This window comes from Parus major, chromosome Z (genome assembly GCF_001522545.3).
Source record: "Parus major isolate Abel chromosome Z, Parus_major1.1, whole genome shotgun sequence".
NCBI lineage: Eukaryota > Metazoa > Chordata > Aves > Passeriformes > Paridae > Parus > Parus major.
The window spans coordinates 73698572-73711251 of NC_031799.1; the positions used below are offsets into that span (position 1 = coordinate 73698572).

General features: G+C 40.9%; 1 protein-coding gene across 6 annotated transcripts in view; it reads right to left on the bottom strand.

Annotated features, from left to right (window-relative positions):
- The window catches only part of RASGRF2 (Ras protein specific guanine nucleotide releasing factor 2), a 134150-nt gene that overhangs the window by 24815 nt on the left and 96655 nt on the right, over positions 1 to 12680 (bottom strand). For all 6 annotated transcript variants that reach the window (XM_015614914.3, XM_015614913.3, XM_033520504.1 and 3 more), the window contains exon 18: positions 64 to 170. In XM_015614914.3, coding sequence (XP_015470400.1) covers positions 64 to 170 — 107 coding nt within the window. The remainder of the gene's footprint in view (positions 1 to 63; positions 171 to 12680) is intronic.

Here is a 12680-nt window from a genome sequence, read left to right on the forward strand (position 1 = left end):
GACACCACAGGAGGTGTGTGTGTGTGAACAGGAGTGTCCCGGGCAGTGCAGTGTCACGGGTACCTGCGAGTGTTTGGACACCCAGTGGCGCAGCACGTTGAGCACGCGGTTGGTGGCGGCCCTGCGGATGATGAACTCCTTGTCGCACGTGCGCTCCGAGTTGTTGAACCCTGGGAAACACAAACACACCCTCGCTGGAGCCAGGGGGGAAATCCAGAAAGACACACAAATTTAAAAACTGAGGCACAGGAGAGGTGGCTGGGCTAACAGGACATTTCTGTGCAATAAAAGGAAAGGCGCCCAACAGACGGTGAAATAGGAACATCTAGACCAAAGAAATTCTGCAGCATCAGAGCAACACAACCTTGCCCATCACAACACAGACACCTCCTGGGGTCAGCACTCAGATCTAGAAAGGTGAACAGTAATTGTCTGTGCAATTAAATTTCAAGGCCTCCCTTTGACATGGAAGAAATAAAATAAAGTTAATTTAAAAAAAACCTGAAAACGAGGAAGGATTATTTTTTTTTCTTCCTCAGTATGGAAGAAATTTTTGGCAAGGAAAAGGACCAGACCAAAGCTAGGCCTGCAATCAAGCAGATTTGAAAATTCATATGATATAGAAAAGGGGAACAGGAAAATTTCAGAACCAGTGAAGAACAAGGGGAAGAGAATAGTTTAACACAGAGGAGAAAAAGGTCAGCTCAAGAAACCTTCCTTCACAAGAACAGTATTGTGCAGGCGCTACTGATCAACACTTCAAATGAGTTGTTTGGGCTTTTTTACCACTGGGATGACAAGAAACAGGAAGATACATAGAAAAAACATTTATAGACCACTGCCTGAAAACTAAGATTTTTCCAGATGCAGCATTTCCCCACTCATCTTTAATGGACTTTTTTTTTTTTTTTTTGGTCAGCAACATTTACTTCTAAAGAAATGGTTTTTATAACAGACAAGAGATTTTCTCCCTGCATTCATATTACTGCTTCTCTTTTCATTCTGCTGTAGCTTTATCAAAAATAAAATCCATATGCTAAAATGATGATTAAATTATTATCTTAATAATAATGAAATCACTACACTAAATCCCTGAGCGTCTTTTAAAAAATGGTAACTCTGAGAATAGACTTGAGAAGCTTGCATTTTTCTAAATTTCTGTCAGATTTGCTCCTGCACTGTTTTCCTCTCCATTCCATTCAGTGCAAAGTCCAGAACAGCTGGGAACACCCTCCCACGTGACTTTTTTACGACATAAAAGCTGCTCGAAAGCCCATGTTTTATTATAAATAGCACAGGCAGATTAAACTTCTATTTATTCTGTGATAAACCCATTGGAGGGTTTTTGAGGCCTGTATTAGTTTTGCTCTGTTCCTACAACAGACAATCCAGAAAGTCCAAATTGCTGCTCTGTATTTTTGTCAGGATAAGCAAGACAGGAAGTGTTTAACTGCAGCCTCACATCTTTTACTGCAGGTTGGACCCCAACCCCCAGATGTGTTTTCTATCTACACTTACATTTCATGGGCGTTTTTAAACTATGGCATATTACACTGTGGATGGCATCTAAGATTCAACATCAAAGAAAGTTTAATATTGAAGCACTTAAAGAGGTTTCGTTTGCCCATAAAGAGAAAAATAAAGAAAATCTCTGAGGCTTTCCTCAGCAAAAGGTAACACAGGCAACATTTTGTGTGTTAATTTTCTACGCCTTTCACAGTTAACCTATTGCAGAAGCAATTAGGAACAGACATTATAAACTGTTCAATTAGCCACTTAATTGCAGCAATGAAAGTCACAATGAAAATTATATATTAAGGCAGCAAAGTCTTTACCAAGGTAACATTAAGGAAAAGAAGTTCAGTAAGCTGGGAGGAAGAGAGAAGCCTACAGAGACAGTTATAAGCAAGCTAAAAAAAAAAAAAAATAAAAAGAGGGAAGGAAGAAATTAAAGCCTCCAGAGATCACTTCAGCAAACCCGTATGGTCCTCAGAATTTCACCAGGTTTTAAGCAGTAATTAGCTTTTTGCAGAGAATGAGCAACACATTCACCCAGATCCACGTTCTCAGTACTTAATGTTGAACCAATAAATGGAGATCTCCATTTGTGAGAGGGAAGAACTGAGGTGAGCACAGCTGTCCCCTCCTCTCAGGGAGCTGTGCAGAGCCAGAAGGTCCCCCAAGCCTCCTTTCCTCCAGGCTGAGCCCCCCAGCTCCCTCCACACCTCTGCAAATCTGGATGTGCACACTGACAGTAACAAATAATTTAATTAGGATTCTGGACGGACCTGCCCGCATCCAGAGCCGATGGTGAAACAACCTGGAACGCTCCAGGGTAAATACCTGTTCCTCTCCTGAAGGAAGCAATCTTTCCACATTAGAAATGCCAGCAGTATTTCTAATTATTAATCATCTAAGTGGGCAGCTGCCTCAGTGAGTGCTACTTTCAAGTAATGTTTTTCACCATTATCTGTTGAAGTTAATATGTGCTGGTTCCACAAATAGTATCTTCACATAATGGTGATGCAGAACTTCTACCACAGGCTGTCAAACACAAAGTGAACCTGACAGCATTGCTAGTTTCACTGAATTACTTCTTTCAATATTATTTAATCACTCTGTTCATGTACTTGTCTTCAGACCGTGTTGTGCAAAAAAATCCAGTCTCACCTTCACATGTTTTCTTTTGTGCACTTTGATAAAAACCTGGTATTTTTATAGCTTCCTCTATTACCAAAGATTAAAAGAATAGGTGCTGAATAGACAAAAATCTCCACCTTAAACACTTTATTAAAAAGCTAATACTTTCATGGCTTCCACTATCACTGAAGATTAAAAAAAGGTAAGCACTGGATAGAGAGATAAATTACAGTATTGAACCTTTGAAATCCAGCTCACCCCAGAGGAATGTTTGTATCATGGTAAATTCTGCACCACGTGCTTTAAAGAAATCTAAGAGCCATATTTTCTTTTCTATTTCAGTTGTAAAAAGTTCTCACTCCAGTTACAGCATTTCTGCTTCCAATAGGTGTCCCCACCATGGCAGGGGGCTGGAACAAGGTGTCATCAGGGTTCCTTCCAAACCAAACCACCCTAAGATTGGTCTGAGATTGATAAAACAGCACGTGATTCCTCACCATAGTAATAACTATAATGTAATAATATAGTAATTAACTTGTCCAAAGTTCTGAGAGGATATGAATAAGAATAAGAATAAGAAATAAGAGTAAGAATAAGAATAAGAATAAGAATAAGAATAAGAATAAGAATAAGAATAAGAATAACAATAAGAATAACAATAAGAATAACAATAAGAATAACAATAAGAATAACAATAATATCCACTTTTAAGGGTATATCTACACAAAGAGAAATCTGTTCAGAAGAACTGGTGCAAATTGTTCAGAGTCACGAGGCTTCTGGTGTCTTCCTCATCAAAAATCTTCCCTTCGGAGGCTGATTTGATGTTCCAGTTCCAGTGAACTGCCCTGGGGTCTCACACTGAAGGTGTGCTAGCACCCAGCAGTGGGAGAAAAATCACACTCCAGATTTTGGGGAGATCCCAGCAAACCCCACAGAGTCCCAGGGGTGTGGAAGGAGATCATTCAGGGCCCAGCAGGCACATGACAAATAATCAGATAATCAAATAATCTGATACACCCCAGAGTTGCAGGCCAGCTTCAGCCTGGCTTGGCTCCTGACACCTTAGCACACAGCAGTGCTGCCTTTTCTGCACAAAAAACCAGATACAAACCCCAGCCTCGGGGCACAGCACTTATCAGACACAGATTACAACTGAAAAAGCCTCGCCAATATACACAGGACAAAAGAAAAGGCTTCCCAATGCACAAGAAGCCCTCAAAAAGAGATTATATATATATATATTTTTTTTTTTTTACCTAGACATACCTAAAGAAGTTTGGATGAGTGTTTATAGATTCCCATTCTTATTGGCCATACGTTCTCAAGCAAGTTAAAGGGTTTCACACATTTTCACAGAAACATTGAGTATTCTAGTGCTGGTAAGAAACCTAAACTGCCAGTGATCCTGCCCTCCTCCATTTCTTTATTTATGATACTGGGATACATTAGCCAGCTGCAGAATGGCAGAGCTGGAAAAGGAAACCATACAAACTGTGATGAAAAGAAGGATGAAGGTGATGAGATCCCATTCACTGTGTAAAATACAGCGTATTTGCTCAATAATACAATCCTTCCTTTTTATTTTTCCCAATTATTATCAAATGACCTTAGACTTCTTTCCCAAGCCAAACCATTCTGTGGGTTTTTATAGATGAGCAATCTGAGATTTGAGAGCACTGACTGCATCATTTAGCAACAGTCTCCTGCCCACCTCAGTTCAGGGGAGAGGAATATTTAATCACCCAGGCTTTGCTCCACAAAGGGTTACAAACTAATTCAGCATCAGAAATGACTGTTAGGAGCCAGGAGCAATCCAGAGCATTTCAGGCATTTAATTTCACTTTCTCTGCTCCTTGGAACATATGAAACCATTTTGTTCTAAGAAATATGCCACTGAAAATCCCTGTTGCAACCACCCACGTCAGAAATAATTCCAAGTATGTATTTGATTCCTCTGCCTAAAGCCTCTGCCACACGTACAATCTAACTATCAAATCAAGTCAGGGGATTATGGTTTTAGTAAGGTAAATCCCAGGGATTCACATGGACCAGCTGATGTACAATAGTGTAACACAGATAGAGACCTAGTGACTGCGTTTAATTTCTGAGAAATATTTAAGGGAAAGGTTGGTAAACTATTTTTAAATGACTCTTGATTTAGAAAGGCTTTTTCTTATCAGAGAAATTTAAAGAACACAGCACTGAGATAAAACAGTTGTGTCAAGATTATGCAGTAAACTTGGACTAAAACCAGAAGTCTAAAAATATATCAGTCCAGCAAAATAATTTTAGTTTAATGGATAGGAGAGAAAGGTAAGTGGCCAAAGAATACCTTAAAGATCAAGATAGTATTTTATCTCCTCGTAATAACACTAAAGTTGCTCTGAGAATTATTATAATCTATGAGATTATATGCTTAAAACATGACTGCCACACAGAATGAAAATGTTCCTTTAAGCTCAAAGATATATTCAAATTTGAAGATTTGTCCTTCAAAAGCCCTTAAAAACAGGGCTGCTACCACAGCTATAATTAGCACACACTCTTGAGATTTTTGAATTTCTTTAATAGAAATATTCTCTCATGAGAGCACACCAGTATATCTCTTGAAAAATAAATCTTTAAAAATTGCTAAGTACTGGAAACATACTTGCCATTATGAGTTACACTATTTATTATTAAAAATCAATAACTCATCTTCAAGTAAAATAACCAAATACTGTGCATTTTTCTAAGTTAAAAGCAGCAATATGAGAACATCTCAACTTTTTCTTCTTTCAGCACCAGCAAAGAGAGGCAACAAGGAGTTCATGTCATAACCAAAACCACTTGTGTACATCTCCAAAATCACATCTGCTTGCAGAAAACAGAAAAACAAGAAGTGTTTTTGTGTGCACCCATGGGTAAACTCACAAGCCCAGCTTTTCTGGTGAAGCCATAGACAAACCCACCCAAACCTTGTGCCTTTGTTGATAGCTGATTCTGCAGGAAGGAGCAGATCCCAAATTTCAAAGGCTGCTGCTGCCAATTGTGTTCTCAGGTTTCTGAATGCCTTGACAAATGTGCAGTGTGACAGCAATTTGTTCCTTTCCTAGGACTTACATAAAAAAATACATGGAGCAACTGACAAAGAAGAAAAGCCTTTCTGAACAACCCTTGGCAATTATATTGGCAAATCTTTAGTACACCTTTAGACTTCTTCTTTTCTCTGCCATAATGTTTGAATTACCTGCTATGAACAGTGACAAGAATGGCAACACTGCAGCTGGTATTTCTCTGAATTTATAAATTTCTCTGTGCTCCTGCTACCTCTCTTATCTTTCTGGGAGGAGATAAGCAATTTTTACCTATTGATGTTTTTCTGCATTTCAAATGATCCCTAGCTCTTGATTTCCTTAATGACACTTCATCTACACTCATAACTTGTTCTATCATCAATATGAAGAGGAGTACAGCAGATATTTATTGCATGATGTTCACAGTCTTTTCAAGAACTATTCAAAGGAAGCTTTCAGATGCTTAAAGTGCTCAGTGTGCCCTACCACAAAGAAAAAGTTAAAATACAGGCTGTGACAATGTACAGATAAAAAGAGAAAATCACATAAAATGGCTTTTGGAATTTTTACCTTTAGTTCATTAAAGTTGAAGGAAGTAGTTAGTGAGATTATTCATGTTTTTATAATGTCAATAGGAATAAAGGTTAAATGGAAAGGAGGCGATAATTGCAAGGAGCCAAATGTATCATTTTTCAGACCATCTGTGAACAGAGTTGACTGTCATGAAAAACAAAAGCTGGCAGGATGCACACCAAAAAATCTCTGAACAAAATGTCCATCTCACAAGCAGCTTCCAGACCACTTAGGACTGGGTCATAATGGAAGCTTAAACAAATATGAATTATGCATGCAATACTCGGGCGCAGGGGGAATGAAATTAAATTAAAAAGGCATAAAAATCCTCCCCAAACTTCCTTCCCCACTGCAACTCTGCAGCTGCTCAGGACTTACTGCAGTAGGTCAGGAAACAAACATTTCACAGCTCTGTAACTCAGGAAATGTCCAGTGAAAATAGTTATTTCCTGAGTAGCCAGCTCCTCCAAAAAACTAGAGTAAGATATTAATTCAAAATAAAGGAATACATAAGTTTAAGCAGGAGATCCTAAATTTCTGCTAAACTAGAGGGGAAAAAAAAATCATTTTCTCCTATTCTTAATTCCCAGAGCAGGGATCACTCGAAGCAAAACTCTAATTTTCAAGCCATTGTCTAAGAAAACTGCAAATAAGATCCAGCTGTTTAGCCAAATACCTAAAATGGCAAAGCAGCAATTTTTGTTAAGATTTGTGAAGCAGCAGCCCTGAGCAGGGACCCCATTTGCACCCCAGCCCTTGGAGAGCCCACGTCAGGCACAGCATGGGTCACTCTGCTTTGGTGACAACCCCTGGGCAGCTCCTGGCAGCCCTCAGGAAGGGACACTGCTTGGGGCTAAAAGCGCCTTTTTTGGGTCACACATCCATTTTCAGCTGTGGAGTAACTCAGTGGACATTTCCCACACGGAGCTGTTCTAACTGAGATGGGAATTTCAAGGCAGTTCAATGTGCAGGTCTCAGTGACTCTCAGACCTCTGTGAATCTGCAGAAACAGCTCTGGGGAACTCATTAAAGTGTGTCCCCAAGAGGGAAGAAGTGCTGGCTGCCCCAGCTCCACATTTCTCACAGGAATGACAAGGAGAAGGACTTGGCTGTCCAAAGGACCGGGGGAGGTTAACAGATCCCACATCTTTATTTTCTGGGAGCTGAAGATGTGGAGTCCCTGGCAGGAGTGGGGCACTGGGAGGGTCAGAGCACAGGCAGGATGGACAAACAGGACAGGGGTTGGTGGCATCCTGTCTCTCTGACAGCAGATGAGGTGCCCCTAATGCAGCCCTGGGGTTCCACATCACCTGAGGAAGAACAGATAAAACTGCAGTCTTCTACCAACTGCTTGGATAAAGTCTCATCTTAATCTTCCCTTGGGATATCACCATCAACATTGGTTTCTTTCACGTCTGGGGTCAGAAGGAGGAAGTCCCACAAAGCTTTCCCAGCACAGGAATGAGATGTTATAGCCCAGAAAACTACTGGAGTGCAGAATTACTATTATAAACGGCATTGTTTATGGAACCACGCTGAAAATCAACTGCAAAATTACACACATTTTCTGGTTTTGCTTCAGACATGGACACTTTCATACAAATTCAGGGAGAAATATACACCTTTCCAAAGGTCAGCGTGTAGCCACTGATGCAATTTGAGGCGTTTAGCACAGCACAGGGCTGGATTACCCAGCCAGCCACATAATGCAGAATCCAGCTCAAAATCACATCAGAGATTGTTTGCTTGCCTTTCACACAACACAGCAAGGAAATCTCTCCCTGCCTGTCCTCTCACAATGGAAAAAAGAAAGCAAATATTTCCCCTACAAGCCTCACTTAATTCCAATCTTTGCCAAATTCCATACTAACTCAGCTGCTCAGAATCTCCACCTCAGGAAACACGATGGTGTAATGCCCCTTCGTTATTCCTGCACTCAGAACCAGGGAAATTCTCCCTGAACGGGGAGGATTTATATATATAAATTACAATAAAATATATTTATTTATATATAAAGAATAAATATATAAATGTATATATATAAATTATATATGTGTGTATATAAAAAAATTATATATAGTCTATATAAAAATTATATGTAGTATATATATAAATTATATATGTGTGTATATATAAAAATCATATATATAGTATATATAGAAATTATATATGTGTATATATAAAAATTATATAGAGTATATGTAGAAATTATATATATTTTTATATATAAAAATTACATATATATATATACACATATATATATACACACACATATATATACATATATATACACATATACATGCACAATCAGCTGATACCCTTGAAAGCAGAACTGCATATACATCCCTGTGTGCAAGCCAGTGACAGCAGAGGAAATTCTGTGTCTGTTTAAAGCATCATGTGCTCCTGTGCACAGTTTTGCACCTCAGGGCCCGGCAGGGTCCTGGGGGAGTGCCTGCCCGTGTTGTGCTGCCCCTCCAAGCCCCAGCAGGGAGCTGGAGGCTGAGTGCACCTGGCAGCAGCAGGAGCAGCCACCGTGTCCCCTCCCCGCACACACGGGGCCTGAGCTCCCTGCCATCACTTGGCACGAGCTCTGGTGTTCCATTTCTCCAATTAGTGCCTCTGCCAGAACAAACAAAACAAAAATATTGTCGCACTGGGAGCTGGCAAGTTGTTCAAATGACTGCAGAGCAGCTCCGCTGGTCACAGCCCAAAATAAGCCAAGCAGCTCCCCCTGAAAACTTTCGTGAAACTTTCTCAGGATTATTTTGATGTTTTAAAATAAGCAGACTTAATCAAGCTGTGCCTGGCTTATCAGAATGGAAAGACCCACACAAGACCCACTGTGGATCTCTATGAAACGAGAATTCCTACTTCCAGCCAGTTTTCATCCCGCTAATATTGTGAGAGCCATCAAGCAGGGCTAAAGTGTGTCAGACTGAGGGCTCGCAGGACCCATCTGGCTCAACCTCAGTGCTTATACAGCTTTCTAGAGATCTGTCATTCTGGAAACCACAGCTGTAATTTACACAGGTCCCTTCCAATTTGCTGCTGCAGTTGTGTTACAGCTGACAAGCTCCGACAGCACCTCTGAGCAGAGGAGAACTTCCCATGCTCCTTCCAGAGGCTACTGGAGCTGACACTTTCACAAAAGTATTTCCACACTGCTTATTTTCAACTGCATTCAGCTGCTGTAAAATTGAGGTTTGGCAGAGCCTACAGTGCCTCAACCCAGGCAGTGATCAGGAATACAGTAATAGCCCAAAATACAGCTCAAAATAAATCAGGCTTTTACAGTGCAAAAGGACGACACACCTTTGTTTTTTTCACTAATACATAGGTTATTTGTGTAGCTAATGCACTAAAAATCAGTGGAAGGTAGGCCACAGCTACAGAAGTAAAAGTTTTAGATTCAGAAAGGAACTCGATCCCTCCACAGCCAGTGACACGAAGGCAGGTCCATCGATGCAGACCCGTAATAAAGGCCTTGTGCAAAGGGCAGAGCAGTGGGAGCACATGGCAGCAGCACCAGCAGGGAGCTGGGAGTGCCCAGGTGTCCTGAACTGCTCTGAAGGAAATGAACAGAGCAGGTTTTGCACTGACTTCAGCGAGAATCTGCTGCAGCTGGAAAGGTCTTGTTGTTTCTGCAGGCAGACTGTGAGAGCTGTCAAAAGCAGAGGATGCCAAGAAATGGTCTAGTCAACAGTCAGACCAGTTTTTCTAGCCTAAAACTCAGGGCAATTTTGATTAAGATTTGTTCTTTGTGAAAAGAGAAGGAGATAAATAACTTTAGCCAAAGGTCATTTACCACCAGAGATGTATGCAGTCAGTTAATTGAGAGGGGTCATATATATGCAATTCATTTCTGAGTAGCTGCTTCAAGCTGTCATTTTAATCACTCCTTTAAATCACTAAAATTAGAGAGATTAAACCTATGTGTCCTTCTTGCTAGCCCAGGGCAGATTTTCCTATGTGTAAATCATTATTTGTCAGAGATACTCCCCCAAAGACTCTTTTCTTCCCCTGCATCTTTCTCACCCTCTGCCTCTCCCATGTGCTTGACAAAACAAAAGCTGGTAGTGAGGCAGCCAGGCCCTCCTGCCAGCCTCAGCTCCCATCCCACTCCCATCCTGTCCCTTAATGTCACCTTCTTCTGGGCAGAAATGGGACCTTCTCCGCAGCCCGCAGGGGGAGGAGGAGGAGGAGGAGGAGGAGGAGGAGGAAGGCAGCTTGGAGGCACGCTGGAAATTCAATGTGCCAGCTAAAATGGTGTGGCAGAGCCGTAGAAACAAAGCTGCTGTGTTCATTGGGGAACAGCTCATTTGTTTGGGTGGAAGTATTTGATTTTTGTCTGATATTAATCGTCCGTGTGGGGAGATCTTTACCCTCCAGCTTGAGCTGAGGAAAAGACATAAGCTTCTCAACGTTCTTTTAACCTATCTGGTACAAATGTTAAATAAAAAAATACCCTAGATTAGTCTGGATGTTGAATTCAAGTTTTTGGTCAAAACAATCTCCTTGAGGCTCATGTCCAGTAGAACCATTTCAAAATAAAATGACTGATTTTGGAATTGATGGCTTCTCATCAAGTTGTGTTAGACATTCTCAGGAGAGAAGAAATCTGTGTGTTTCCTACGCTTATGCAAGTGCTTCGTTATTGTTAACAAAAATGACAAAAATGGCATTATTTTGCTATCTTGGCTTCATCCATACAACTGCTCAGAGATTTCAGGTAAAACTCAAATCTTAAGTCACAGAAAGCAGCTTCATACCTTGTTAGTGTTAACAGTTATGAGGGCCTGCAGTTTTGGTAAATGAACACCTAAAGGTGTCTTTTCTTTAAAAATCAGTTCATGTTATCTTACTAATGCTGGCACTGATTCTGTGCAGAACAGATGTAAATAAAATGCTAAGGAATGGGGAAAAAAACCCCAACATGTTTCAAAGATTTGTACAAAAATAAACCTGGGAAATTCACAAGTTCTAGAAGACACAGGTGGAAGAAATAATTCTCCATGTAAATTGTCTTTATCTAGCGCCAGGGTTTGTGTGGGTGCTGTGCAGATTACACTGCTGCTGCTTAACTGCTGTAACATCTGTAGGATTTCTGCAGCAAGACTGCGGGTGATTGGAGAGTATTTTGGCAGGAGGTTCCTCTCCCACGTTTCCAGTCTCACTGCTTGTTTTGACACTGGCTGTGTGACAGATTTGGTGTGGGGAGGAACTCACTCCCAGGGAGATGGGGCTCCCTGCTGCTGCAGCTCTACTCCAGGACTATTCCTGGCAAAGTTAAACAAGGGATTAGCAGATACCTGGGAGGATGAGACCACTCACAGCCTGATTTTTGTAGGGACTTTTCCATATTATGAGGCAGACGTGGGAGCAGATCTAAAGAACTTCTGTGTGTGTTTTGTCACTGATTAAAGCAGAAATCAAGAACCAGTTTTATGGAGGTGTATAAACACAGGGAGAAGAGACTGCTGAAGCCCATTCCTACGTTAGAATCTGCTAGTATGGCTATGCTATTTTTATAAACTGGGAAAGGAATAAGGTGTGCAACAGCCAATTAATGGTGACAGAGCACTTCAGCTGCAGCAAGCCATGAGCCACCCCTCACATGCCTCAGAAGAGAAATGACCTGTAAAAGACAGAACCTACTCTATTTATCCCTACTGTGATTATCATCATCCGTACAGGCCCCAAGCTGTGCACCTGGGCTGCCTTATCTAACTTTCTGTACTTTCACTTGGTGTTTCTTTTCAGCTTCATCATGCTGTTAAAGTAAACAACTAAGATGCAAGTCTTCCCAAAGAGAACAGAAAAAATATGTTTAATATAGGCAGAGTTTAATATTTAGCCAATCAGACTAATTAAATAATAGGAAAAGTAGCACAGTCTGGCATCACCAAAGCAGCTAACTGTAAAATAAGTGGAAACAATAGCAAAAAAATCAGCAAGTTAAAGAACACCTGAACCATCCTGACCTAGAACAAGGTTTCATTCACAGTTCAGGCAGGGCTCCCCTAGGTGCTTTTCTCAAGAGAGGAAAAGCTAATGTACGTCACATGAGAGCTGTCCAGGGCTTTGCATATTTATCAGTTCATAAAATAATCACTGCATGGGGACAGCCAGGCTGAAATGCTGTGGCCAGAACTCTCCACAGAAGATAACTGCATGTCCCTCCTGGCTGGCTCTGAGAGAGTGTGTGAGCACAGGCCCTTGCTGTGACTCTGTGTCATGGGGTAGCTTTACCTTTAAAGCAAAGCTGAGGAAAGAGGGGAAGTTAGAAGTGCTGATGGCTGATGGGAGTTCTTCCTCCTGACCAATTATCAGTCATTTCCAAGAATTGACAGCAGTTTAGGCCATTGAAAAGTGAGATCAACTTGTGAACCCTACCTTAAAGTGTAA